Consider the following 27,244-nt stretch of genomic DNA (forward strand, 5'->3'; position numbering starts at 1 on the left):
GGTTACCCAGGGACCTCGGCATCGTTGGTCGCTGGAGAGCTGTCTGTGTGACAGCTCCCCAGCGACCACACTACGATTTACCTACGATCACGGCCAGGTCATATCGCTGGTCGTGATCGTAGGTAAATCGTATAGTGTGACGGTACCCTAAGTGTGCGAGCCCGCATCAAAGTCAGGGACAAGACTTAACGCACTTGTAAAAAGAAGTCCTGAAGGGATTAATAAACCCAGTCATTTCAGCATATCATACTTTTTTTTTTTTTAATAAAGCCGAAGTCTTATTTCTAGTAAGTAATTAAATTTCAAATGGTTGTTCATTACTGAAGAAAACATCACTTGCATCTACAACTTACTAAGGGTTTTTCATGACAGACCACAAGCCACTTTGTGAAAAGTTCCCACAAACCGGCGTTTATACAGGTCCTTCTCAAAAAATTAGCATATAGTGTTAAATTTCATTATTTACCATAATGTAATGATTACAATTAAACTTTCATATATTATAGATTCATTATCCACCAACTGAAATTTGTCAGGTCTTTTATTGTTTAAATACTGATGATTTTGGCATACAACTCCTGATAACCCAAAAAACCTGTCTCAATAAATTAGCATATCAAGAAAAGGTTCTCTAAACGACCTATTACCCTAATCTTCTGAATCAACTAATTAACTCTAAACACATGCAAAAGATACCTGAGGCTTTTATAAACTCCCTGCCTGGTTCATTACTCAAAACCCCCATCATGGGTAAGACTAGCGACCTGACAGATGTCAAGAAGGCCATCATTGACACCCTCAGGCAAGAGGGTAAGACCCAGAAAGAAATTTCTCAACAAATAGGCTGTTCCCAGAGTGCTGTATCAAGGCACCTCAATGGTAAGTCTGTTGGAAGGAAACAATGTGGCAGAAAACGCTGTACAACGAGAAGAGGAGACCGGACCCTGAGGAAGATTGTGGAGAAGGACCGATTCCAGACCTTGGGGAACCTGAGGAAGCAGTGGACTGAGTCTGGTGTGGAAACATCCAGAGCCACCGTGCACAGGCGTGTGCAGGAAATGGGCTACAGGTGCCGCATTCCCCAGGTAAAGCCACTTTTGAACCATAAACAGCGGCAGAGGCGCCTGACCTGGGCTACAGAGAAGCAGCACTGGACTGTTGCTAAGTGGTCCCAAGTACTTTTTTCTGATGAAAGCAAATTTTGCATGTCATTCGGAAATCAAGGTGCCAGAGTCTGGAGGAAGACTGGGGAGAAGGAAATGCCAAAATGCCTGAAGTCCAGTGTCAAGTACCCACAGTCAGTGATGGTGTGGGGTGCCATGTCAGCTGCTGGTGTTGGTCCACTGTTTCATCAAGGGCATGGTCAATGCAGCTAGCTATCAGGAGATTTTGGAGCACTTCATGCTTCCATCGGCTGAAATGCTTTATGGAGATGAAGATTTCATTTTTCAGCACGACCTGGCACCTGCTCACAGTGCCAAAACCACTGGTAAATGGTTTACTGACCATGGTATTACTGTGCTCAATTGTCCTGCCAACTCTCCTGACCTGAACCCCATAGAGAATCTGTGGGATATTGTGAAGAGAAAGTTGAGAGACGCAAGACCCAACACTCTGGATGAGCTTAAGGCCGCTATTGAAGCATCCTGGGCCTCCATAACATCTCAGCAGTGTCACAGGCTGATTGCCTCCATGCCACGCCGCATTGAAGCAGTCATTTCTGCCAAAGGATTCCCGACCAAGTATTGAGTGCATAACTGAACATTATTATTTGATGGTTTTTTTGTTTGTTATTAAAAAACACTTTTATTTGATTGGATGGGTGAAATATGCTAATTTATTGAGACAGGTTTTTTGGGTTATCAGGAGTTGTATGCCAAAATCATCAGTATTTAAACAATAAAAGACCTGACAAATTTCAGTTGGTGGATAATGAATCTATAATATATGAAAGTTTAATTGTAATCATTACATTATGGTAAATAATGAAATTTAACACTATATGCTAATTTTTTGAGAAGGACCTGTATACGGCGCAGTGATTGCGTGGGATCATGCTGAGTGTGGGTGTCAGAGCAAAGTGAGCTGATGGACTGCTGTGACCCACACGATTGGTGCTAGCACAGACCGAAGCGGGGTTTAACCGGTGATGCCGCTGCCAATAGTAACATAGACATCGCAGAGGGAGGGAGCACCCTCTGTGCTCCTATCAGCACAACGCAATGTGATCACGTTATGCAGATAGTCTGCATGGTGACCCCGGGCCTCAAGATGGCCGCGGGCTCACCCAAAGACAGTAGCCTGTCAGCTCATGCTGAGAGCACGAGCTGGCACGCCTCTTCCCTGCATGTCAAATACTCTTCATTGCAGAGCATTAGAGCAGCAATCTGTCAGTATAAAGTTTGTCCTATTGTATAAAAAAAAAAAATAGTAAAAAAAATATAAGAAAATTGTAAAGATTTAAAAAAAAAAAAAAAAACCCCAAAAAAATTATATTAAACCAATAAACACTTTTGTAAGAAGAAACAAAATTCAATATTGTCAGATCGCTAACAACCCGATCTTCAAAACTGTTCCACTAGGTAATCCCTTCAGTGAACACCATTAAAAATAAATAAATACAAAAGCAAAAAAGCATTAAGCTACTTACTGGTAGCGGCATTTTTCGGAGGCCCATGACAGCACTACGAGAGAGGGGATCCGCCCTTCAGGAACAGGAAACCTACAGATACAAAAGGGCGGTACCTCTCCCCATGCATCAGTTGTATATTAGAGCCTGAGAGGACTACCGCGGTTAGTAGCACACAAACATACATTATATACAGTTTATGTCCAAAAATAATCAATCATAATGAACTATATACCACACGTGAGATCTATCTATCTCATTATATACATTATGGGAAGTGCAACCCCCACGTGAATAGGGAGGGAACTAAGGGTGCTGTCATGGGCCTCCGAAAAATGCCGCTACCAGTAAGTAGCTTAATGCTTTATTCGGACTCCCATGACAGCACTACGAGAGAATTACAGAGATGTAAACTACCTTAGGGAGGGACTATAGCCTGTAGCACCCTTAACCCGAAGGTGAGATCAGAAGAGAACCCCAAGTCCAACCTATAGTGCTTGAAAAAGGTGGAAGGGGATGACCACGTAGCTGCCTTACATATCTGGTCGATGGAAACTCCAGATCTCTCAGCCCAGGATGCAGCCATGGCCCGAGTGGAATGTGCCCTCAGATTCTGCGGAGCTGGACCTCCACCTGCAGTATAAGCCAGAGAGATAGCCTCCCTAATCCACTTCGCTAGCGTGTACTTCGACACTCTAAGACCTTTCCTGGGACCTTGGAAAGATAGAAACAACGCCTCCTCTCTCTTCCAAGCATCAGTGACTGATATATATTCTAAGAGACATCTCCTAACATCTAACGTATGGAGTAACTCCTCTTTGGAATTAGAAGGATTAGGGAGAAATGATGGTAGAACTATCTCCTGAGATCTATGAAATTCTGAGGCCACTTTTGGTAAGTAAGCTGGATCTGGTCTGAGGACTACCCTGTCCTGTAGAAACTCTGTATAGGGGGACAGCCTAGAAAGAGCCTGTATGTCTCCTACCCTACGAGCAGATGTAATTGCCACCAAAAATGCTGTTTTGAGGGATAGTAATTTAAGTGAGGCTGAATGTAAAGGCTCAAACGGTTCTTTAGTCAAGGCTGAAAGGACTAGATTGAGATCCCAAGGCATTGACCTATTCCTGTGTATAGGTCTGGATCTACTAGCTGCTTTGATGAACCTTGATACCCAATAATTACCAGCAATGTTGCAAGAAAATAAGGCCCCTAGGGCTGAGACTTGTACTTTTAGCGTACTCGTGGATAGATTTAGCTCTAGCCCTCTCTGCAGGAATTCTAGAATCTGGTTAATTGGTAAACCCTCTTCGATATTAAAATTTGAAGAGGCCAGAAACTTCCTCCAAGTTCTAGAGTAGATCTTAGTTGTTATGAGTTTTCTACTCTTCATAAGGGTATCAATGAGATTTGGAGAAAATCCTCTGTTTTTTAACAGTGACCTTTCAAAGACCATGCCGTCAAATGTAGACCCTTCACTTGTGGATGGTTGATCGGACCTTGATGAAGTAGGTCCGGGATGTCTGGCAGTACCCAGGGGTCTTCCACCGACATGGTCCTGAGCCAGGAGAACCAAGCCCTTCGGGGCCAGAACGGAGCGATCAGTATGATTCTCGCTTGATCCTCCCTTATCTTTCTGACCACCAGAGGCAACAGGTTTAGCGGGGGAAACGCATAAGCCAACCGGAAATCCCATCTGATCAGGAAGGCATCCACTACCAGCGGATATTCCCTGGGATTCAAGGAACAGAATTTTTTCGTTTTTCTGTTGTCCTTGTTGGCAAATAGGTCCACCTCTGGATGACCCCACCTGCGGACAATCTGGTTGAAGATTTTTGTGTTCAGAGACCACTCTCCTTGTCTTAAGGTGTTTCGACTTAGAAAGTCCGCCTTTATATTTTCCTTCCCTTTTATATGTACTGCTGCTAAAGATAGAAAATGATTTTCCGCTATCTGGAGCAGGCGGTCCGCTATTTCCATCAGGGACTCGGAGCGTGTTCCACCTTGGTGATTCACGTAGGCCACTGCCACCTGATTGTCGGAGAGGATTTTGACATGGTGACCCTGTAGATACACGAGGAGTTCCTTAATTGATAATTCAATCGCCAACAACTCCTTTTGATTAGAAGAGGCTGATGTTTGGGGGTCCCATAGACCCTGGACTACCACGTCACCCATGTGTGCCCCCCACCCTGTGGGGCTGGCGTCCGTCGTAACTACCCGAGTCACTTGAGTCACCCAGGGAACTCCTGCTGACAGATTGTCTTCCCTTAGCCACCATCTAAGAGATGTCAGAACCTCTGGACTCAATGTCATCTGACCCTGCAAGGAACCCTGTAAGACTCTGTCATAATTCAGTACGTCAAACTGTAAAGGTCTGGAGTGGAACTGGGCCCAACGGACGGCGGGAATACAGGAAGTTAGGGAACCTAACAAGGACATAGCCTGTCTAAGAGTCATGGTTGGTTCTTTAATTGCTTTTAATACCTGTTGTTGGATATGGCGCAGTTTATCAGTTGGAAGACAGCATTGTTGGGACTCGGAATCTAACAGCAGACCTAGGAATCTCTGGTTTTTTAGGGGTTGTAATCGGGATTTTTCATAATTCACGATCCAGCCCAGATTCTCTAGCTTAGATATAGCCGTTTTTTCCTGAGCAAGGCAATGGTCTGCTGAGTTCCCAACTATCAGGAAATCATCCAGATAAGGGATTATGAGGATATCAGATTCACGTAAATGCGCCATGACCTCCGCAACTACTTTAGTGAATACTCGGGGAGACGTTGAGAGGCCGAAGGGAAGGGCTCTAAATTGAAAATGTCGAACAATACCCCCCATAGACACCGCCACACGTAGAAACCTCTGAAAGTTTTCATGGATAGGAACATGATAATACGCATCTTTTAAGTCCACAACTACCATGAAGCAGTGTTTGAACAACATTTTAATTGCAGAGCTGATTGACTCCATTTTAAATGTGGCTTTAACCAGGTATTCATTCAGGGATTTAAGGTTAATGATAGTCCTAAATGATCTGTCTGGTTCCTGGATCAGAAAAAGGGGAGAGTAGAATCCACTCCCTCTTTCTGACTCTGGAACTTCAATCAGCACGTTTTTGAGGCATAAACTCACAACTTCTGCCTCCAAAGCCGTCTGTTCAATAGTGGAGGAACGTAAGGGGGTTAACATAAATTTATCCCGAGGCCAGTGAATAAATTCTAATTTCAGACCTTCTGAAATAATACCTCGGACCCAGTCACTATTTGAGATGTTAGACCATGCGGAAGAGAAGGCTGACAATCTCCCTCCCACAGGGATCGCTAGTCATTGGTCCGGTTTCTTACGTTCTTTTGAGGAACGGCGGAACATGTAACCCGTACCTCTCCTGCGTCTATCCTCCCATCTAAAATTCTCTCTAGTGGGTGAGGATGCGCGCTTCCTTCCGCGACCAAATCTCCTCCTGTTGAATGGACGCCGATAAGAAGATGATGACAAACTCGGGAATTTTTTCTTGTCATCTCCAGCCTTTTCAAGCAGGTCATCCAAGGTTGGTCCGAAGAGGTATTCCCCTTTGCATGGGATAGCGCATAATTTGGACCTTGATTGAATGTCACCCGACCAACATTTCAACCACAGGGCTCTACGAGCCGCGTTGGAGAGTCCTGCTGCTCTGGCCGCCATCCTGACCGAATCGACCGACGCGTCCGACAGGAAAGCCGAAGCATCTTGAATCACCGGAAGCGCACTTAGAATGGAACTTCTGGAAGCGCCTTCCTTAAGCTGGGATTCCAACTGTTCCAGCCAGACCATTAGGGATCTGGCTGTACAAGTCGCAGCCACCGCTGGCCTCAACGATCCGGCTGCCATCTCCCAGGTACCTTTAAGGAAGGTATCCGCCTTCCTGTCAAGGGGGTCTTTAAGGGATCCCATATCTTCGAAAGGTAATGCGGCCTTTTTTGATGCCTTTGCTACCGCAGCATCTAATTTAGGGGCCTTGTCCCAGGTATCCACAGTCGTATCCTCAAAGGGATATCTGCGTTTTAAGGCTGGTGGTAATGAGCCTTTCTTCTCCGGTTTCTTCCATTCCCGGAGAATCAGGTCTTGAATTTTATCATTCACCGGGAAGGACCTACGCTTCTTGTGTTCCAAACCACTGAACATTAGTTGCTGACGGGAAAGCGGAGTCTTAGGTTCTTCTAGGCCCATCGTACCTCTGACCGACTTAACTAATTTATCTACCCGGTCCAGAGGCAGACAGAATCGGCCAGATTCCTCTTCTGATGACGAGGAAGAGAGATTTGAGCCATAGGAACCTTCATCCTTATCTTCCTCTGATGAATCAGAGATCACCGAGGTTCTCTGTTTTGAACTCCCCGCCTGGGACATAGACCGCAGGGATTCCCTTACTTCTGTACGGATCATCTCACGCAGATTAGCCGTAGAAGCAGATTCTTCCGCTACCTAGGGGAGGACAATAAGGGTGATACCATCTATCTAGCCTGATGTCACTCAACCCCTCCACTCCTGTAGACCTCACCGTCTGTTGTATACAGGAGGCGCATAATTTTTTAATATAAGAATCTGGTAACGGGACTTCACACAGGGCACACTCCTTATGTTTCGACTTTGCACTTTTCTTTCCCTAAAATGACAAAGTATAAGGGGCCCGCGTCACTGAGTGAGCATTCACGTAGATCTCTTACCAGTGTACGCCAAAAAAGGTACCGGAACACGAGGGGGTTCTTTGCCAGTCGATGCTCTGGATCCCTGCTTGGACGAGCTTTTACGGCTGGACTGGTCACTTCTGGCATGCTCCTTCTCCGTGGGCTTTTGTCGCACGTCCTCCGGCAACTGAAGCTGCCGCTCACCATCACTCTCCATGATGTGGATGTGACCAAAGGCAGAGCTCTATTCCCAGCTCCTGCTTAAATCCCCCTCAGATCCGGTCAGCAGGCTGCCTGGCGCCACTCCTATTGGTTCCGGCTGATGAGACTACATCTGGGGGGTCAGCGCAGTGTGTGAGGAGACCGGCGTTCAGGATCGATGGGCGCCGCCATCTTGGATGAACTGCGCATGTGCAGTCACCCAGAGACCGGAAACGCCTGCTGACTCCGCCCCCTCGACGTCACTGCACCGGAAACGCTCCAGCTAACGCTGAGAGCGATGCAGGACGCCGAAGAGCACGCAGCAGCGTTCCGGATAGCGTTCCCCTCCTGGCACCGCTACATCACCACCGTGCTGCACCACCACATGGACCGAAGGAGCGATATACTTACCGGCGCCGGCGCTAACGAAGATCAGGAATCCTCTGGACTCTGCTCCCTGCTGTCTACATCACTGACGTGCAGTCCAGCCAGGACCACCGTGATGTCTTCCAGGAGCTTCCGCACCGGTCGAGGTAGGAGACCCCCCCGCTACCTGATTCGACCGGCCGGCCTGGGATCCATCTACGAGATTCATCTGTAGGATCCTGCCCCTCCAGGAACAGGAAACCAACTGATGCATGGGGAGAGGTACCGCCCTTTTGTATCTGTAGGTTTCCTGTTCCTGAAGGGCGGATCCCCTCTCTCGTAGTGCTGTCATGGGAGTCCGAATAAACTATGCTTTGTCATACCGCCTAACAAAAAGTAGAATAAAACGCGATCAAAAAAATCAATCTAAATAAAAATGGTATCTATAAATGTGTTTTCACTGTAATCGTACAAACACAAAGAATAAAGCTGCCTTATCAATTTTACCACACATGGAATGGCATAAAAAAAATTACTGAATTGCTGGTTTTTGATCATTCTGCTTCCCAAATATCGGAATAGAAATTGATTTCAGTCATGAAAAACATTACTTGAGTTGAATACAGAAAAGATACAAACTAAACTTTTCAAGCATTATCAGATGCTGCACTCAAACAGGAACGTGAGGAGATCTGCTTTAAATAGTTGGTAGAAGAAAAGTTTATATTTTTGACCTTTTTCTCAACTTTGCATATTGTAAAAAAAAAAAGCCGTACATGTGTGAAAAGCAGAAAGTGAGAAGGAACACGAAATGCAAATGTATGAATTTAACTAAAAGTATTTTTGATTGTGAGAATCATGCTTTGTGAGCAATAGTGACCAAACGACCCAGTAGGACAGATGGAAAAAAGCATACCCGACGAGGTGTCGGATGATTTTAGAGCAAAAGACCAACCATCAGGAGTCATAGACGCACAGTGTGGCAAGCGTAGCTCCACCGGCTTCAGGAATTTTAATCCATGGGGCCCACACATAACCAATGGACTAAGCAGGGTTTCTCCTGAAGACAAAAAAAAACAAAAAACAACAGGATTAAATAAAATTATGTGCCTCAAAAGTTTTTTGATGTATCTTTTAAGAAGCAATCACATTTGTTTCTAACCTTTTTCTTTATCTAGAGGTGGCAGGATGCTGTTGTCCCTGCAGACCTTGAAGTAGATTTCCTGTTCAATGCCGTCAGGAATGGCTCCTTGAGGTATGATGATGCTGACTCCAGTCTCTATGGAACTTAACACTCCACCGTTGCTATTGAAAATACCTCTAGCAGTTGCGACAACTGTGTGGGAATCATCATCATCATCTTCTTCCAGAGCAGAGGGGCTGCAAAACATAAAAAATTAATGGAGGGGGAAAAAAAAAAAATCTTATGCAGACTTTAAATCAAATATATCTATGAGAAAAATAGGACATTCCATTTTCAAACTACACAATGTACACAACATTCTATAATAATGACTAAAATGACATTTAAATCACCACATAACTCCTATCCATCAGATATGGATCAGATTTCCTGACATGGCAGTCAAAAGTCTGCCAGCTCCATAAACATCAGGCTGCAAACAAATCCCCAGAATCAATGTTAATGTGCAGATTCTACAAGTGCTCAGAAGTGCTACAGGTCATTGTACTGTCTGATCAGCTACATAGGTGTACTGTACAAGCTCTCACATATACTTGCACGTCTTACAGCAGGAAACTTAGATTGATCTCTTGCTCTATTAGTGGGATGAAAAGTACAATAGTGCTTACATTTTATCAGGAAGTCACTATACCTGACTGGGATTGCTTTAGGCACTGAATTGACATTATTTGGTTGATATTTAGATTTACTGTCCATTTGCTTGGAAGTACCATCAAGCTCAGGAGACATGGTCACATTAGTCGATTTCAAAATTGGTTGAGGAGAGTTGTGAGGTTTGGCAGGTAGCTCAGGTTTTGCTTGTGCTTCATTTGGCAGGAGATTGTGGTTGAACTTGGGGCTCTCAAACTTGCGCTCAAAAGGTCTGGCAGAGCTTGTGTAAGGTTTGGGTGTAAAGCAGTTATACGATGGGGTGATGGTTTTCAAAGGCTGCTCAGTGCCATTAACCGGGCTTTTGTCAGGGAAGCTTTTCTGTGGAAAGAAGTTTGACTGCACAGTATCCTCTCTATTGGCCGGTCTGAAGAGCGTTGGTTTGGTCTGGGGCGGCGGTGGTTCTGGTTTGGGCAGCGGGGGATTTGGGACTTCCACCGAAACAGAGCTGACTGCAATGAAATAATAAAAATTTGTGCCAATTTAAAAAAAAGAACTAAATAAAAGAAAAACAGTATGTTAACTATTAGGATACATAAATGGTTAAAAACAATAGCAATGAGGGCAGCAGCAAACAATAGAAAAGACTCAAAAACACAATTTGTAAAAGGCAAAGACACGCGATCACCACCTACCTTCTGACTGGGTATGTTTCGGGTGTGCTGTATGGTTTACAAGCACTGCTGAAGAGGGGTTATACTGGGAGGTGGAAGTAACCTGTGGGACTGGATCGTATCTTTTCTCACTAATCGGCCTTTCCGGAGGATCTACTTCAGTAGGTTTTCCCCTGTTAAAGTTGAGCAAAAGTCAGTAAATATCAGAGAAATACTAACAGACAAAAAAAGGTTTTCAATCTTCCAATCACTGTACACACAGTGCGTTCTCTTGCCCTACTTACATACTTCAGAACTGAATATGTAGACATCAAGTGGGAATCTATAAAAAGTGGTATGAAAGATTTCAGTGAGTGCAATGTGTCTGGGATCAACATCAAGGTATGCACCCTTTAATAAGGTATGTTTTATAACCTATTCTGACGTGGGATACAAGTTCCGACTGCCTATATCTTCAGTTCATAAGTTCAGGATTTGTTTTCATCACAAATCAAGGACTTTCACGTATGGCGGGTTTCTGGACAGTAGACATTCACTCAGAAACACTGACAGCAACCTCTACGCCATAGACTCGAGAACACAGAATTGAGATGTTAATGCAACAGCACAAACTTGACGACATTAAGGCGGATGACTTGTATGTTATTCATTCCAAATGAATGATAGATCTAATCTGCAAGCCTTTTTACTGCAACATCAAAATGCAGCAAGAGAGCAGGCAGGAAATCAGTCATTGAGACTTAGAAGCCGCTGAAGTCTCTTAACAGACAATCATTCTGGGGTGGTTTGTTCTTCATACATATCATAAAGGTGCATTTTCTGCAAACTGGACATACAAACAAATGCCAACTAGGTCTCAAAAGCATCTCAAGTAAGGATACCAAACTTTATGTGCACGAGTTTCAGCAAAAAACTGGTTAAAGTCTTAATATTACACCCACAATAACTTTAGTTTTCGGCAGTAATTTTATTGCACCTTCCCCTTCCAAAAATATAAATTTTGTTTTGGTGGGTGCACATAATGCTGTGGTAAATAGAGGAGGAATGACACCATAAACACAGCCTTATGTTAATGCCAGTCTTACCACTTGATGTTCCTTTTCAAGTAGTCATAGCTAGTGTAAGAGCCAAGAAATCTAGGCGGTGGCAAAGCAGACATGACAGAAGAATGAAAGAAAAGGGTCATTCTAACTTTAAGCAAATCACCTCTTGCACGATTTTTGTTATGGAGAAATACTTACAGATAATCTATATCTACTGTAGACTGACAATCTCCTATTCTAAAACAGGTAAGTCTATGAAACATTCAGCAGCAAAGAGATAGCAGGTATTGCAGAAGACAGAAAAACAGACACCAAGCAAGTTAGCAACAGTGGCAGATAAAACAGAACAGGAAAGAGACAGCAGTATTAGTTACACAGTCCGCTAAACAAAAGATAGGCTGAATTAAAAACAGTCAAACACTGGTCTTCTTGACCATAGCTAGCAGCATTTAACTTTTGTTTAGAAATTCTAGAAAATAAAAGCAGAGCTGTAATTAGATGTTAAGTGCAACAAGACCAGTCTTTGTGTTTAGTAAAAAAACAAACAAACAAACAAAAAGTCATTACATTAATAAAAGACAATCAGCTATCTACACATTGGCTTTGTGAAATTCACACAGGACAGCAGTCACATATTGCCTTTCACGTCGTCTTTCTAGTATCATGTGACAATGCATCATTCAAGTCTCACTATAAAAGTAGAGCGTTAAAAGAGGTTGTCCAGTATTCTGCTAACAGTCTGGAGTCACTGTGTGCGTGCAGGATTCTCCGGTACCGGCAGTAAGAGCAGGTGGCCACATTCTGACTAGACGTGCTCGGTCTCGCTCAGCGCAAGAAAACGGAGTGAGGCCAGGCAAGATTTAGTTGGAATGTGGCCGGAAGAAAGCAAATTGCGTGCTTGCGGTTACATGACTGCCCGGTCTCATTGCCAGCACCAAAGAATCCTGACAGAGTGCGGTATGGAAGCGATAAGGACTCAGAAGACCAGACAATCCCTTTAATATAAAAACCATGATGCCAGAACCAAGTTTAATAAAGTGGCGATGTAGTAATAGAATTCTTTGTGTTTCAACTTTTAGGTTTTCCTGAAACCTAAATTGAATCAACTGAACTAACAGAAAGTTATAGTAATATAGAGATTTAAAAGGGGTTAATTTTTTTCCCGTGAGGCTATGAACATAAAGGAAGGTAGTTGCTAACTATCTGCTTGTTCTACCTGACCACAATCTCTGCCAGCTAAAAGAGGTCATAAACTGCTCCTGCCAGCGATTCGGCCTCTTCAGGTGAAGCCACGTTACAGAGCAGCTTCTTCTCCTCTGCTCGGATACGGTCACTGCGGGCCGGCTGTAATCAGCAGGATGCTGGCAGGAGCACTCGGTCAGTAGTGCAAACCAGGAGAGAAGGCACTGCTCTGTTAACACGCGGTGAGATGAAGCAGGAAAGTCACCACCTGAGCAGGCTGAAATCACCACTAGATAGAACAGGCAGGTAGTTACCAACTACCTGCCTGTATGTAAGTGCCATAAGAAAAAAATAAGTTCCATCTATAATGCTACTAATTATAATTACTTCTAATAATCACGCGGTGTAAACTATCAATTAAAATGGTTGGGGTCCAAAAACCTGCAGAAAAAAAAATAAGAAAATATAAAAACTTACAATTAAAATTCTGTCTCCCACCACCAGTATCCCACAGTACAATGTTAGACTGGGAAGTCGAGAGTGACACAATGTCTCGTAAGAGCAAACTGGGTCATGTGGAACTAAGTCACTCTGGACAAAGCCTCACGTTGTCTGCCTAGTCATAACACTGGACACGAGGACACTGGCAATGATTAACTAAGACTCTGCACATAGGCCACACATTCCATTACATCACTTTGGTGGCCAGAACAATATTGAAGCAGAACTATTTTTGTGGTCAAAATGGACAGAACTCCCATAGCAAACTAAAGCAGTCTTAAACCTATGGAGCAGCTGCCCCCGCATTCACGCCAGTTAATAGAGTAGCCTTATTAGTGGACATGTGCATCTGCTCCATTTACAGGGTAACTGAAACAAACTATGGGATCCAATGTGGCATCAGTTTCACTCTGGCAATTCACTGCTGCGCAAAAGCAGGGGGTGGTTGGGGGAGAAACAGGATTGCCGGATATAAGGACACCCGACATAAGACAGCACCTTCTGTTCTACAAAAGATCTAACCCCGGAACACTCCAAAACATGAAGACAGAACTGTTGCTTGCAAAGTTTTTCAATTTATCTTGTGCAAAAGAGAATGGTCTCCAACGTTTTGGCTCAGGCACGAGCCTTCGTCAGGAAGACAAGCTTGTGGTAGTTATATCGTATGTAGGTCCCAGGCTCTCAGATTGCCCAATGGAAATCTATCAAAAGTGGTCTTGATTGGCCAGCAGAATGGAATTAAATGAAACTGTTCACATCCATAGTGAACTATCCTTTGTTATCAATTGCTAGGAATACAGATGTATTGAGGTAAACTAGCCTTTGTATCTTTCAAAAGTAATGGAATGCGCATAAGGTATTGTAAGAGGTAGTTCTACCACAATGAGCCTTATTCACTGATCAGAGGGAAGGCTGCAGCTGGCATGTAGCTCCCACCCCATGTCCTTGTTAATGACCGCTTCAGGCTAAGTCAACCTCAATACATCTGTATTCCTAGCAATTGATAAAGGATTCTGCTGGCCAATCAAGACCACTTTTGACAGATTTCCATTGGGCAATCTGAGAGCCCGGGACCTACATACGATATAACTACCATAAGCTTGTTTTCCTGACGAAGGCTCGTGCGTGAGCAGAACTGTTGGAGATCATTCTCTTTTGCACAAGATAAATTAAAAAAAACTTTGAAAACAACAGTTCTGTCTTCACGTTTTTGGAGTGTTCCGGGGTTAGATCTTTTGTATTGTCTTACCGTTTTACCCCTGAGCACCTAACAGTGGTTGAGCCTGATCCTATCTGCTTTTAGCACCTTCTGTTCTGACATAGGTCATGCTTGGGCTAGACCCATACATTTAGAAAAAGGACTCTATGCTATCAACAGTTTCCTACGAGATTAGGCTTAGGGGCAAAAAACAATTGGGCATGTTGGACTCAATATGTCCAATCCTTTGATCCAGCTTTAAATATCTTGCTTCAAGAGGCATATTGGGGTTCTCTCTTCCCACTAAAATAAAGTGTACATGTATATAGTGGCGTTAGGAGGCGCAGCTGTTGGCTGACCAAGGGTACGGCCAACAGCTATCTGAGAGGAATGGCCAGCTTTAGAGTTATCACAAGCACCACAGCTTCAATCCACCATCTACATCAAATCGCAAACCTATACAAGTAACTGCCACCATTCCATACTGTTAGGGCGGGATGTTAATGTCGAAGGCGAAAGTAACAAAAGCCTTTTCGGCTTCCAAAAATTCGAGGGCACGAAATACAGTTTGATTCAATATCAGAAAAGCAGACAAAGTTTGGTTGCCAGATCTTCCAGAGAGAGAAAAAAAAATCTACTTTGAAACACTGGATTTTGGATCTCCCAGGATATAAAAAGCCTGCAGCATAGACAAACCCACATTCAATGAAATTGAATTAAGTCTCCCTGCTACCATGCTCAGTGGTTACTGAAGTAACATGGAAAAAAGTGGTTGACGACAATAAAATTTAAAGTTGTCGTCCACTACTTGGACAATTTCTCATACTCCTCGTTTGGCCCCGATAAAATAAAGACTATACCCACCTCTCGTGCCGGTACTGTTCCTGCGGTGTTGGAACTCCATCTCCCGGGGCTCCTGTGCGTTGCTGTGACACATGATGCCGGCACCCAATCAGCGCTGCTGTCACTGTGCCCGCCTCTTGTCAAATTGGGAAGGACGAGCAAGTCCGATGTCAGCTGCAACCCGCACTTCCTCTTCATGTTCTATTTTTTCGAAGGTGGGGACAGTGACGCCAGTGCTGAGCCCCGATGTCACAACAACCGCACGGGAGCCCCGGGTAGAGTGAGTGCCGATACCACAGGCACAGGAGGGGAGTATAGGTTTTACTATTTTATCGACGAAAAACATTCTCATCAAGGAAGGGTTGTCTCAGTAGTGGACAAACCCTTTAAGGTTTTATTAAGTGTATTACAAAATCTTAGGCACACCACAAGCGTCTGCACTCAATATTTAATCCACCAAGGTTAAATGTGAAAATGTATACTAAGCAGCCTGACATAGTCCCTGAAACAGAAGAAACGTCCTTTAAAAAGGTTGTTTACATGGAAGAACACGCCATGCTATTAAGATGCATGTCAGAGTGCAAATTTATGTAGTTTATCTGATTAGCCAAAGTCCAAATGTTCCTTTCGATTCGGCCTTTATAAATAGTCGATAGCCATGAGAATGAGGTGTTAAATCTAACCTGCTATACGAGTAAATGAAATACACAGCCATTAAAGAAATGTAAAAATCAGCCTGTAAAAGAAGCCACATCCGGTATATGAAAGTGGTATTTTTGGTTACAGGTTCACAGTTAATCTTAAAGCCATTTCCCCCGCAGTTAAGCAATAATAGTTAGAGTTAGTCTAGCAGGACACTTGAACATACACTGCAGTGTATAATGTACGATATAGAGACTACTACAGATTATATAAAGACACTATTTCTTTCTGCAGTCATGTTCATTTACGATCTAGCAACCTAAAACTTGGCTTAAGAAGTAGTTGTCTGGTTAATACATATTATAAATTAGCCGATTGGAATATATATTATTGATTAGCCAATTGGGGTAGGATATCTGGTGCCCAATGTAAGGTCGTGTATGGTATTCAGACACCTGCAGTGTACGATTTCATTACAAACTCATGTGACATCACAAGAACTTCTAGAAAGCCCCAAATTCCCAGCACACATTAAGTCAGGACGGAGTCACAAGAACAGCTTTCACACATGAAGTGCTATGTCTTTCACTGCAAAGGGTCAGGATGTAGGTGCAATGAAGAGGTCACAGAGAGACAAGTGCAGCATGTCAAAACGTACTTGGAGGGGTAGCTGTTAAAGCTAAGTTGGCTCTGAGATTGTCCAGGTTTAGCAGGCTCAGGGAGGATGTTTGCAGACACAGACGGAGTGGGTTTATCAAAGCTTCGACGGTCAAAGTAAGACAACTGCTTCCGGTAGTACTCTTCATCTTCCTCGGGATCATAGTTATTAGAACGTACAATATCCTCCAGTGGCTTCATTTGAGGTTTTTGCGGTTCAGGTACTCTTAAGAGAAGCAGTAAAACATTTTGCAAGAAACCGCTTACCATACATATTCAAAAATACTACATCTTATCGCTTAGAAAAAGAATCAAATATACATTTATAAAATTACAATGATTTTTGCTTGTCGGGCTCTTAACATGCCAAGCGTAGCTATGCAAATAACCAGCATTGCAGGACGGGCATCTGGATACATCCAAACAACCATCTAAACAAAATACCAATGTTAGCTACCGTTTTCTACCACTATACACGAAGTTACCTGCTAAACGAGCCTTCCAGGTATCTTGTGAGTCACAAGGGAAACAATAACAAGTAAAGAAAGCAAATGAAGGTCAATTAAAGCCTATCGGTACTGGCAAAACCACTTTTTGTAATCTAAGCAATACACCTCTGATCTACCACTCTTGACTATTGTGAGGCTTCCCAGTGGTGCCGCTTCGACCCAAAGGCATTCTGTATTGGTGACCACGCGGTGTAAAAACAGTAGTAATTGTAGTTCCAAATTTTGCCTAAAATCAGACTTTTCCAATCAGGACTTAAAATGCTACTGTTTAATTTTAGGCCTGAAATGTGGTCCCTACAAATGTTGAATCAACTGAAAAACTAGAGTAAAAACACCAAAGTAAGACACCCACACCATCGTACCTATAGGCTGCTTTCTCTGGATCATAATGAGGCAGTGGGGCGGCTTTAGATGCAGTAACCGGAACAGTTATCGGTTTGGGTGCAACCTCTGGGGCCTTTATAAAAAAAAAAAAATTTTAAAACAATCATCGCAATATATATTCCTGGGATAAAAGAGAAGGCAGAAATGCAGAAAACTACTATTTGTGCAGAAAATCATGTGGTGTGCTTTGAGTACGGTCTTATTAACTATATACAAGGAAATGTAGAATATACGTATGTAGAAGACTAACTTTTTTTCCAAATCCCTAAAAATATTCGCAGACCCATCTCGGTTATATCACATGTTGCCGACTGATTACCCAAATCCTACAGCAACTGCTGAAGTAAAGGTACCGTCACACTGGACGATATCGCTAGCGATCCGTGACGTTGCAGTGTCCTGGCTAGCGATATCGTCCAGTGTGACACGCAGCAGCGATCAGGCCCCTGCTGTGATATCGCTGGTCGGGGCAGAAAGGCCAGGACTTTTTTTCGTCGCTGGCTCTCCCGCTGACATTGCTGAATCGGCGTGTGTGACACCGATTCAGCGATGTCTTCGCTGGTAACCAGGGTAAACATCGGGTTACTAAGTGCAGGGCCGCGCTTAGTAACCCGATGTTTACCCTGGTTACCATCGTTAAAGTAAAAAAAACAACCACTACATACTTACCTACCGCTGTCTGTCCCCGGCACTGTGCTTCTCTGCTCTGGCTGTGAGCGCCGGAAAGCAGAGCGGTGACGTCACTGCTCTGCTTTCCGGCTGCTGCGCTCACAGCCAGAGCAGAGAAGCACAGCGCCGGGGACAGACAGCCGAAGGTAAGTATGTAGTGGTTATTTTTTTTACTTTAACGATGGTAACCAGGGTAAACATCGGGTTACTAAGCGCGGCCCTGCGCTTAGTAACCCGATGTTTACCCTGGTTACCAGCATCGTTGGTCGCTGGAGAGCTGTCTGTGTGACAGCTCTCCAGCGACCAAACAGCGACGCTGCAGCGATCCGGATCGTTGTCGGTATCGCTGCAGCGTCGCTTAGTGTGACGGTACCTTTAGTCTCTGCAAACTACAGACTCTATCCAGGTTCTTAGGGACTTGCATAGAGACAACAGTCCAGTGCAAACAGAAGTCACTAAGATTTGGGTAGTCAGAATAGGCAATTAACACTGCTACCTTTTACATAATGTACATAACAAATAGGGGGAAATAGCACCTAGCTTCAAGAATCAATAATGGAACATTAATGACAAATGTCATAAAGTCACTAGAAAAGTAAAATATGTAACTCCCCTAAATTCATCAAGGGGTTTCCGCCAGTTCTCTGGCCTAACGCAGTTGCACAAAATTGTTACAACTTTCTTTAGGTTTATGCTGTCCCCGACACTCGTACAAGTGAGCAGGGTAAGGCTAGGTTCACACTTGCGTTGTGCAGTCCGTTCAACAAATCCGTTAAACGGACTGCACTAACGCAAGTGCCAACTTTGGCACTACGCTAGCGCAGATGGAGCATCTGCTAGCTCCATCTGCGCTACTAGTGACGGACCCGGAAACGCTGCAGCCCGCGTCTCGGGTCCGTCACTCAATGACGGCACATAGTTAGCGCACGCCCATTGTGGGCGTGCGCTAGCGATGCGTTCACCATTGCCAGTAATGGCGGCGTTAACGGACTACGTTACACCACGTTATACCGCAGTGTAACGTAGTCCGTTAAACAGGTTCACACAACGCAGTGTGAACCCAGTCTAAGCTGTATGGGGGTTGTGGTCCGCCATAGCTCAATAGATTAAAGGGCACCATGCATAGACTAAAATTGGTTGAACATGCAGATATCATTTGGATCAGTCAAGCCTAATGTGCATGGGGGCCTCATCCCTGACTGGTGATGCTGGAGTGTTCCTTTACTTCACAAAGAAGATAGACCACCAACAGAAAACTCTGCCAATTGCTGTCATAGAGTAAGTCTTCGTATGTATGGAAATGGCAGGCAACAACTATCTAATATGTATGGGCAGCCTTTACTACAAATGACTTAATTTGTGGCACACAGACAGGACACAAAAGTGTGTAACTATAACTAAAAAAGCCTGTGAAGGACTTGATACATTTTCCCCAAAATGTTTTGCTTTGCTTTTTGGAAAGGACAGTAAAGTTTTTATTTCAAAAGGCAACAAGAATGTTTTTTTTTTTAGCAAACTACTGAACGCCAAAAAATTTGCTAGAAATCTTTGCCATATTTACAAACATTTCATGTTGCATGTAAGGAGCCACATATAAATGAATCCAACAAAAGTGGAGACGGGTGCACTGTCAGTTCAAGGAATGAAAATCTATTAAGCCCAAACTAAAATGTGACAGAAATAAATGATGTGACAGTACCTTTAAAGCTGATATATCATTCAAGTCCTTTGTTTTATCCCCTTGAATGGCTCTTTTATTCTCAAACATCTTAACTCTGGTAAGGACAGATTGGGGTTTCATGGCTGGGTCATCATCATCCTCACTCACAGCAGCTGGTGGAGGTAAAGGTTTGTTACTGTTCGGCAGAGAGTCTGACTTTATCTGTGCTGGAGGTGGCATGTTTTCTACTCTAGGAGAAATATCATATTGTCCTTGCTTCGTATTAAATCCCTGGGAAGGACTAGGTTCATAACCCCTTGGGTGCTGATCAAAATATGGTTTTGTTTCAGCAGGTCGAGAAGCGGGCACAGAAGGGAAGCTTTGAGGCTCTGGCTTGTAACGGACAGGCAAATCGAATTCCGCTGAAGGGGGATCTTCATAATGAATTTGGGGTCCTTTAAAATTTTTAGAGGGACGAGGTCGATTGTCATAGGCAACAGGAGGTGGCTCCTCAAAACGAGGTTGCTGTGGAAAATAGCTGCGCTCGAGACTTTCTTCTGAATGCTGCCTAACACTAAAGTCCCTATTCTTTTGTGGATACGAGGACTGCTTTTCATCGTAATAACCCCACTGCTCGTCATAGGTAGGCACATGATCATCGCTATGTATTCTTGGGTCATAACTGTGGGAGAATTGATCCACATAATCTGAAGTAGGGTCGTATCGGTAAGACGGATCATATTCTCTGTTCATTGCTTTTTCTGCATAGGACGGCAGGGCATCAAAATTCGGATTGGTGTCTTTCTCTGGTCTCTGATGGCCAATTACTTGTTGTTTTATCAAGTAATTGTGTCTAGGGTTCTCTTCCAGAGAATATGGCTCTTTTCTGTACACCTGGAGAAATAAAAAGAAAATATATACATAAATAAGGTTGGAATAATAAAAAAATTAATCCAATTTCATTCCACAGCCACAAGATGGCAGCTTTCATGCAGTGTTCTCAAGCTTTGTGAAAAGGGATGATGCAGTGCTGGTGAATTAAAAAGATAATAAGAAACATGTTCCAGCCACTGAAATGTTAGATGTGAACAGTATAATGAGCCTAAACTTATACGCAAGTCATGTCCAAAAATCAGAACATGTTAAGGAAAAGGAAGGGCATGCAGTACTAGAAAGCCAAGCAAGGGTAAAATGCAAGCATATTAAATTCCAGTGATTTAGATGCAGCCTAGTGAACTGCTTCTAATCTCCAATCTAATTTATTATCCACCTTTATGACTGCAAGTACTGCATCAGCACAGAAATGCTTTTACAGTACCTACAGTAAGTCAAGGTTTAGGAGGAAAGTGTTAAAGAAAGAATCTTGGATGCAAGTATGGCTGAAAGTAGAACAGACTGGTGCAACAATGTAGTACAGGTACCTTTGCAGGATCTATGTGGACAGGTAAAGATGAAGGCTCTTGGTCTCTTAGCATTGTGTGAGCTGCCTCAGTGTTAGGTGATCGCATTGGGCCAGCTTGTGCTTGGTAAGAGCTGTAGGGGGCAGGGTTGGGATCCTCCAATCTGATATTACTTAGGTTTACATTGGGATTTACAGCAGCAGTTGAACTTGTAGTGTTTGTATCAGACGGCAGAGAAAGGTAAGGGGCAGCAGGTAAGGCGTCTGCTTTCTGTGGAGTGTGTAAAATAATTGGTTGACTTTCAAAAGCAAAACAAAAATACAGAATGCAAAAAAAATAAATCACCATCCTAAAGTAGTGATCTCGCTAGGCTTCCCTCCTACGCGACCATCCATGCTCATGTCATCTTCACTACATCCTAACGGAACATTTCTACTCTGTACAGAAATGGAAGTTCTAAAAGGTACGAGTGGATAAGGTAATTTGGAAAATTATCTACAGGGGGTTCCTTCCTCACGGCTGCTTGCTTGGTGCCATCAGCTCTATATAGGAACAATTATATCATCTGTCTATGGACAGTTGATAACTCAATATATTGATAAGAGATGTCCTGCCATCACAAGTGGTCTGTATTCTGCTGACCCTTCGAGGGTTGTTTGTAGAACGTAATGCAACGTATTAGAGTCATGAATTAGTGCCCATACTAACACCGTGCCCCTCCAGCATGTGGAGCCCATACATTGCCTGTGTGATACTGCACAGCACGATATCTACTGGACAATGCACAGGACTTTCCATGCAGGATGCAGGCAAACTGGTGCCCATGAGGCTTACATACGGGTAGCACTATTCACTCTATATGGACAAGCAGCTAAAAGAGACCTACCACTAATCAATCATCTTATTTAAACTTCATTTTGATAATTACCAAAACAAACTAATGAAGTTAATAAAAACCTGGTCATTAAAAGCATTTACAGAAAAATAAACAAATTCAAAGATCTGAAACTTTAAGGAAGGGTATACACAATGCTATTGATTACAATAATATCCTGGCTTGTCATAATGTTAAACACTATTGAGCTGGAGGAGCTGAGAAAAGGGAGCAAAAACCTTGTAAGTTACGTGTCAATACAACTCAGAACATATAATATCTATATATCTATATATATATTTTCCGTACCCATGCTGCGTTTATGAGTGGTACTCAGTGACTAACAGTGGTCTCTATGTGCACCCTCATAAAATAAAGGAAAACTACAAGCTAGATGAAATTCTCTCCTTGTCAAACTATGTATTAATTATATATCAAACTGCTTAGATTCTCCCGCTCTATACCATGCTTAATTAACCCATTGTACACATGGCATAGATATACATAACGTTGTATTTCAGATTATGGATATGTTAATGCTTTGATTTCCACAGGCGGGGGCCAACTAGGTGGCCAAGCTTATATCTGGCATTATGAAACACCCTAGTGTCAATATACTTCTTATTGAAGAAGTTACGGGATCAGCTGTTAAAAACCGAGCCCATGACGGACAGCCTACGGGGGTTTCTACTGACTGGACACTCCTAGTGAAACGTCATTAAGAGAAACCACAAAAATAAAACAACTTAAGAAAAATATCGAGTAGATAAGAGAAATAAAAACAAAAACAAAGAAACAAGTTAGCATGCATGAAGTGTTCAGCCAGACTTACCTGTTGTGAAGGTACATTTTTGTATCCTGGAGAATCTGTTCTGACAATGGGCTGTGGTGGATATGATGGGTAAGCTTGGTTTTCCTGATGATGTATCCCTGATGTATCATCACGTACAGGTTCAGATGAGCGTGTAATGGCAGACTCTGGTGGTGTTCCAGCCTCATCATTGAGGGTCTCATCCAGGTCCTGGTCAGTGTAAGCCCCTCCTTCTGTGTCAGTATCTTCGTAATCTGAGGTGTGCCTGCTATCAGTGCTATACATTGAGTATTCACTACCTGGTGCTGACAAGTAGGATAGACGGTCGTCATGCAAATCAAGATCATCATCTGTGCCACCTTCTGCCTGCACCGAATGAAGCCAAGTTAGACCAGGTTAGTAATTCGAGCTTTGGAATTTCGCTGGAGAAGTCCAGGACTTTTTATTCAGAGTAAACATTCAAGCGTTTCTTTATTAAATGCTTTAGAATTTGTCTGCTAATGTAAATTCTGTATACTAAATACTGCCAATTGCAGAAAGTTATCGTTTACTTACTCTCACGTGTTTTGAGGGACATCGCTGAATTAGGAAGCTAATGTATTTAACACACAAATAGGGAAGGGAATGCTGGCTTTATACACACTACCATGTATCAGTTGTATGTGCGTGACATCTAAATCAAAGGCAATTTGAGCAGATTCATACAGTTGCAGCTTCTGTGAAGTCCAGGCACTGCATTCTAGTGAGTATGCTGAAAACACTGCCACAAACTCATGCACTAATGTACTGAAGAAGTGGAATAAGTCTTACTTTGCCTTCAGAGACCCAAACCAGCTGGTTCTGTTGTTGCTGAACAGATTCTTTCAATGCTCCGTACCAACCATCGTTCATAGAATTTAAATTAATGGTAGCTGGAAAAAAATAGGTCAGTTTACTTATAGGTCATAAAATAATACAGAATATGTTCATCTACAGGGAACGGACAATGTGAGAAAGAAAGGGAGAAAACGGAAGTACAACTGGGACCGCAAGAGGTGGACGAGGAGGGTTGGGATGGACAAAGAGTTGGTTTATACTAGAATCACAGTGGGAGGAAAGCCAGACATGGCCATGATCATATCACCTATGAGTGATGCTAGGAAGAGGTGCAGGATTGTCACAATAACCAAACAGGTGAGCAGTGGAGAACAAATAAGAAGAGATTTTAAAGAACTGAAAATGACAAACTGAAAACAAACGAAAGAAAATTCACAAAAGCTGAGAGATACAAAAAAAAGAAGGCTTCGCTGTGTGTCTCAGCAGTGATCAGCAAGCGTGAGACAACACTGCCCTGTCCGCAGTAGGACACAAATAGGATTTCTACAAAAATGCAGCAAATCCTGCAGACTATGGAAATTTCTACATCATTTCTGCATCTCTTGGCAGGAAAAAATACAAATACAAGAGTTTTTGGTGAGAATTTTCCCCAACTCATTAGTATGGGTGAAATCTGCAGCAAAAACGCTTAAAGAAAGGACATGCTGCAGATTTAGATCTGCTCCAACTCTGCAAGTGAAAAATAAGCAACATGTGCATGAGACTTCAAGATTCTCATTCACTTTGCTGGCATTATGAAACCCTTTAGGCTTTGCAAGAAAACTGCACATAAACAAAAAAACACGTAAATTGTGCACACAGGCTAAGGTATAATTAATACACCACTTTTTTTTTATTTCTCATTTGTTTTTAAAAACCAAGAAGCTACCTTTTCCCCCACTGGCACAAAGCAGTTAAGAACAAATGGAAAAAAAATGGTAAAAAATGTCTTTTTCTTTTCTTTTAAATCCCCATAGATGTGAATGGCAGTCTGATCCACAAAAACAGTGCGAATAGGACCAGCACTAAGATAAATGAAAGGGACACACAGACCAGTTAAAAAGGAGTGTGTGAATGGTTACTTTAAAAAAGGACTGCAAATAGCTGTAAAAATGGATGTGTGTATGTAGCCCATAAAAGCGAGTGCACGATTAGCTTATGTTCACTTTTAACAAATAATTTCCTGGTGTCCAAATAGCTACAAATGGCTGATCAACAAAAACAACAAGGAAAATGACAGATGATAAAATAGATAATCAGAATGTCCTCTCTGACCTATAATAACTTGTTTTCACTTACTTGTAAAAAGATGGTGATTATTTTTGCGTAGTTTATGAGAACGTTCAAAAAGTTTTCTGGCACTTTTGCGAGATTCAGGGCACAACCTCGTTCGCATAGTTTTTACACCCTGTTTGGAGTCAGGGTTAAGGAATACTACTATTGGATACCACTGTGCATAGTTCAGGCGGTCTACAGCATTGGGAGTCACATCAAGAAGTGCATGTTTATCCTAAAAGAAACAATACAATTGGATAGAATGAGAAAAAAATCCATGTGCAGATCATCACACTAGCACAGCAAGAAATGCAAACGTAAACGATGAAGCCAACTACCAGGTTATACTCAAGCTTGACATTAGAGGAATGTTTTTAGGGCTGAATTGAAGAGAATTGCGATTTTGATATCCATGCGTTTCAAAGTTATCCAATTTCATCCTCAGAAAACGCACAGTAAGAACGGTATTTACTGCGAAAGATGTTGGATAACATTGAAGCGCGTGGATATTAAAACCGCAATCCTCTTAATCTGTCAGAGCAAAAATAGCAGCTCCTGCCAAGTGTTGTGTCCCCAGGAGAGCGAGTACTCCACACCTAGCAGTTGTTACCACTGGATAAAACCCTGTTGCGCTATTTTTGCTCTCTACCTCCTTGTTTTAGGGCTGAATTACACTATTAACTGAACCACATAATGAATGGAAAAAAAAGTGCAGGGAAATTGTTTAAACTCTTTCACTGCACCTGAAGGGCTTTATTTCTGACATTTTATTGACACCATTGTGGGGCACGTATGACATTTTGCTTGCATTTCTGGGAGAGGAATGGATGCAGTGACCAAAAAATTCAATTCTGGCCATTTGATTTTTTTTTAAAATTCAGTTTCTGCATTGGGCTGAATGTATTTTTAGTTTTACCAATTTAGCCAATTACGCACGCAACCAAATATATTCATTTTTTACATTTTGCCATGTTTAGAAAAAGGAGAGAGGGTGCAAATATTGTTAAGTACATCTGATACATGCATATTTTATTTTTTTTTTCGTTAGACATCAAGCCTTTCAAAAGGTCCCCATCTGCCATGGCAACCTTTTGGCACACCGTGATCTCTGTGTGGGAGGTCGATGGGCAGCATTTAAAAGGCCTCCAAGGTTGCCTGTCATTTGTGATGAGATTAGGACTGGCTCTGGTCACATCAGTTAGTCTCCAGTGCCAACCATATAACGCAGCAAGCACAGCACCTGGACCCGCTTCACATAGTTCCAGTGAACGGATGCCATACATGTATAGCTGCCATCGCTGAGGGATTATTTGGAATAACTAGTAACACGTTTTGATGCTGGGTAACCATGAAGGATGTTTATTCTATTTTGGATAGTCTTCACTGCCATCTTGCAACAATGAGCCGTGGGAGCCCATCACTCCGTAGCTGGTTTCAGAGGCTGTCCTTACTTTACCACTTATGATAGGTCTGAGTACTGCTTACCAGAAACCCCCACAAGATACGCCATTAAGGGGATACGCTAACTTTGTAGTCTCATCATCGAGAGTATGTATGTATGTATTTTTTATGCTTCCATCACAGCAGCTTCAAGAACTGCTCACCTTGCACCCAACATAGCTCACTAGTCAGCAGATGTACAATAAATGGTTTTCTGTTCACTTTTTAGTGGTTTTACCATTTTGGCTGATCAGTTTATAAGGAAGTGATCAATTTAAATGAGCTTTCATGTGGAAACCACAGAAGAATCCATTGATTCAGTTTCTCTATGACATTGGTTAACAAACCTAATCAGTATGCATCAATCTTACACAGAGGCTAGTCGAGCTGTCTGCTATAAATCTAAACGATGACCAGCACAGTCAATTTCCTAAAAGATCTTACTGTATTAATCACTCACCCTGTCAATAATCTGCTTGATTGTATGAAGACGAATTATCCCAGAGCTCCTCTGGTCAGTTCCCGCGTCTCTCGGTTCACTTCCTAAAGAGAAATGTGTTCATTACAGAAGCACCAGAATTTAAATACCTTGACAAAAGGCCATTAGTTGCAATTCCTGTATGGTCTAATATCTATAAGACTTAGATGCCTCCTCAAAAAGCTTATTTTGGGTCAAGAATTCTGCACAAAGAAGGATCCATTTAAAAAAAAACCCACGAGGATCAATAAAAAAAGAACAAAAACACAAATGTCATCTCTCAACGTGTACTGGAACACTTACTGAAACATGGATATATTCTCCACTGCCAGACCAGTGGTGCTCAATGCAGGCCTTTGATGAATATGCTTCAGACATCACATGCAGTATATCCACGGGACCGCTGCTGGCAATCACTCACCTTTTGATCTGGTGCAGTAAATTACAGCATCATTGATGAGACTACCTGAGTGCAGCGATTATGTGATTAGATGGCATGT

At 42.7% G+C, this 27,244-nt stretch overlaps 1 protein-coding gene across 16 annotated transcripts in view; it reads right to left on the reverse strand.

The window, feature by feature from the left end:
* The window catches only part of TJP1 (tight junction protein 1), a 607,218-nt gene that overhangs the window by 22,293 nt on the left and 557,681 nt on the right, over positions 1 to 27,244 (reverse strand). For 6 of the 16 annotated variants that reach the window (XM_069765846.1, XM_069765843.1, XM_069765848.1 and 3 more), the window contains 12 exons: positions 26,727 to 26,809; positions 24,851 to 25,061; positions 23,507 to 23,607; positions 22,718 to 23,062; positions 21,033 to 21,281; positions 19,651 to 20,505; positions 17,261 to 17,355; positions 16,391 to 16,615; positions 10,345 to 10,496; positions 9,693 to 10,161; positions 9,020 to 9,237; positions 8,774 to 8,917 (listed from right to left, as the gene is read on the reverse strand). In XM_069765846.1, the coding sequence (XP_069621947.1) occupies positions 8,774 to 8,917; positions 9,020 to 9,237; positions 9,693 to 10,161; positions 10,345 to 10,496; positions 16,391 to 16,615; positions 17,261 to 17,355; positions 19,651 to 20,505; positions 21,033 to 21,281; positions 22,718 to 23,062; positions 23,507 to 23,607; positions 24,851 to 25,061; positions 26,727 to 26,809 (3,147 nt within the window). Of the gene's footprint in view, positions 1 to 8,773; positions 8,918 to 9,019; positions 9,238 to 9,692; positions 10,162 to 10,344; positions 10,497 to 11,297; positions 11,460 to 16,390; positions 16,616 to 17,260; positions 17,356 to 19,650; positions 20,506 to 21,032; positions 21,282 to 22,717; positions 23,063 to 23,506; positions 23,608 to 24,850; positions 25,062 to 26,726; positions 26,810 to 27,244 lie in introns of those variants that run through there. The other 10 variants (XM_069765847.1, XM_069765850.1, XM_069765856.1 and 7 more) reach the window with 4 other exon arrangements.

Source organism: Ranitomeya imitator, chromosome 4 (genome assembly GCF_032444005.1).
Source record: "Ranitomeya imitator isolate aRanImi1 chromosome 4, aRanImi1.pri, whole genome shotgun sequence".
NCBI classification, from domain to species: Eukaryota; Metazoa; Chordata; class Amphibia; order Anura; family Dendrobatidae; genus Ranitomeya; species Ranitomeya imitator.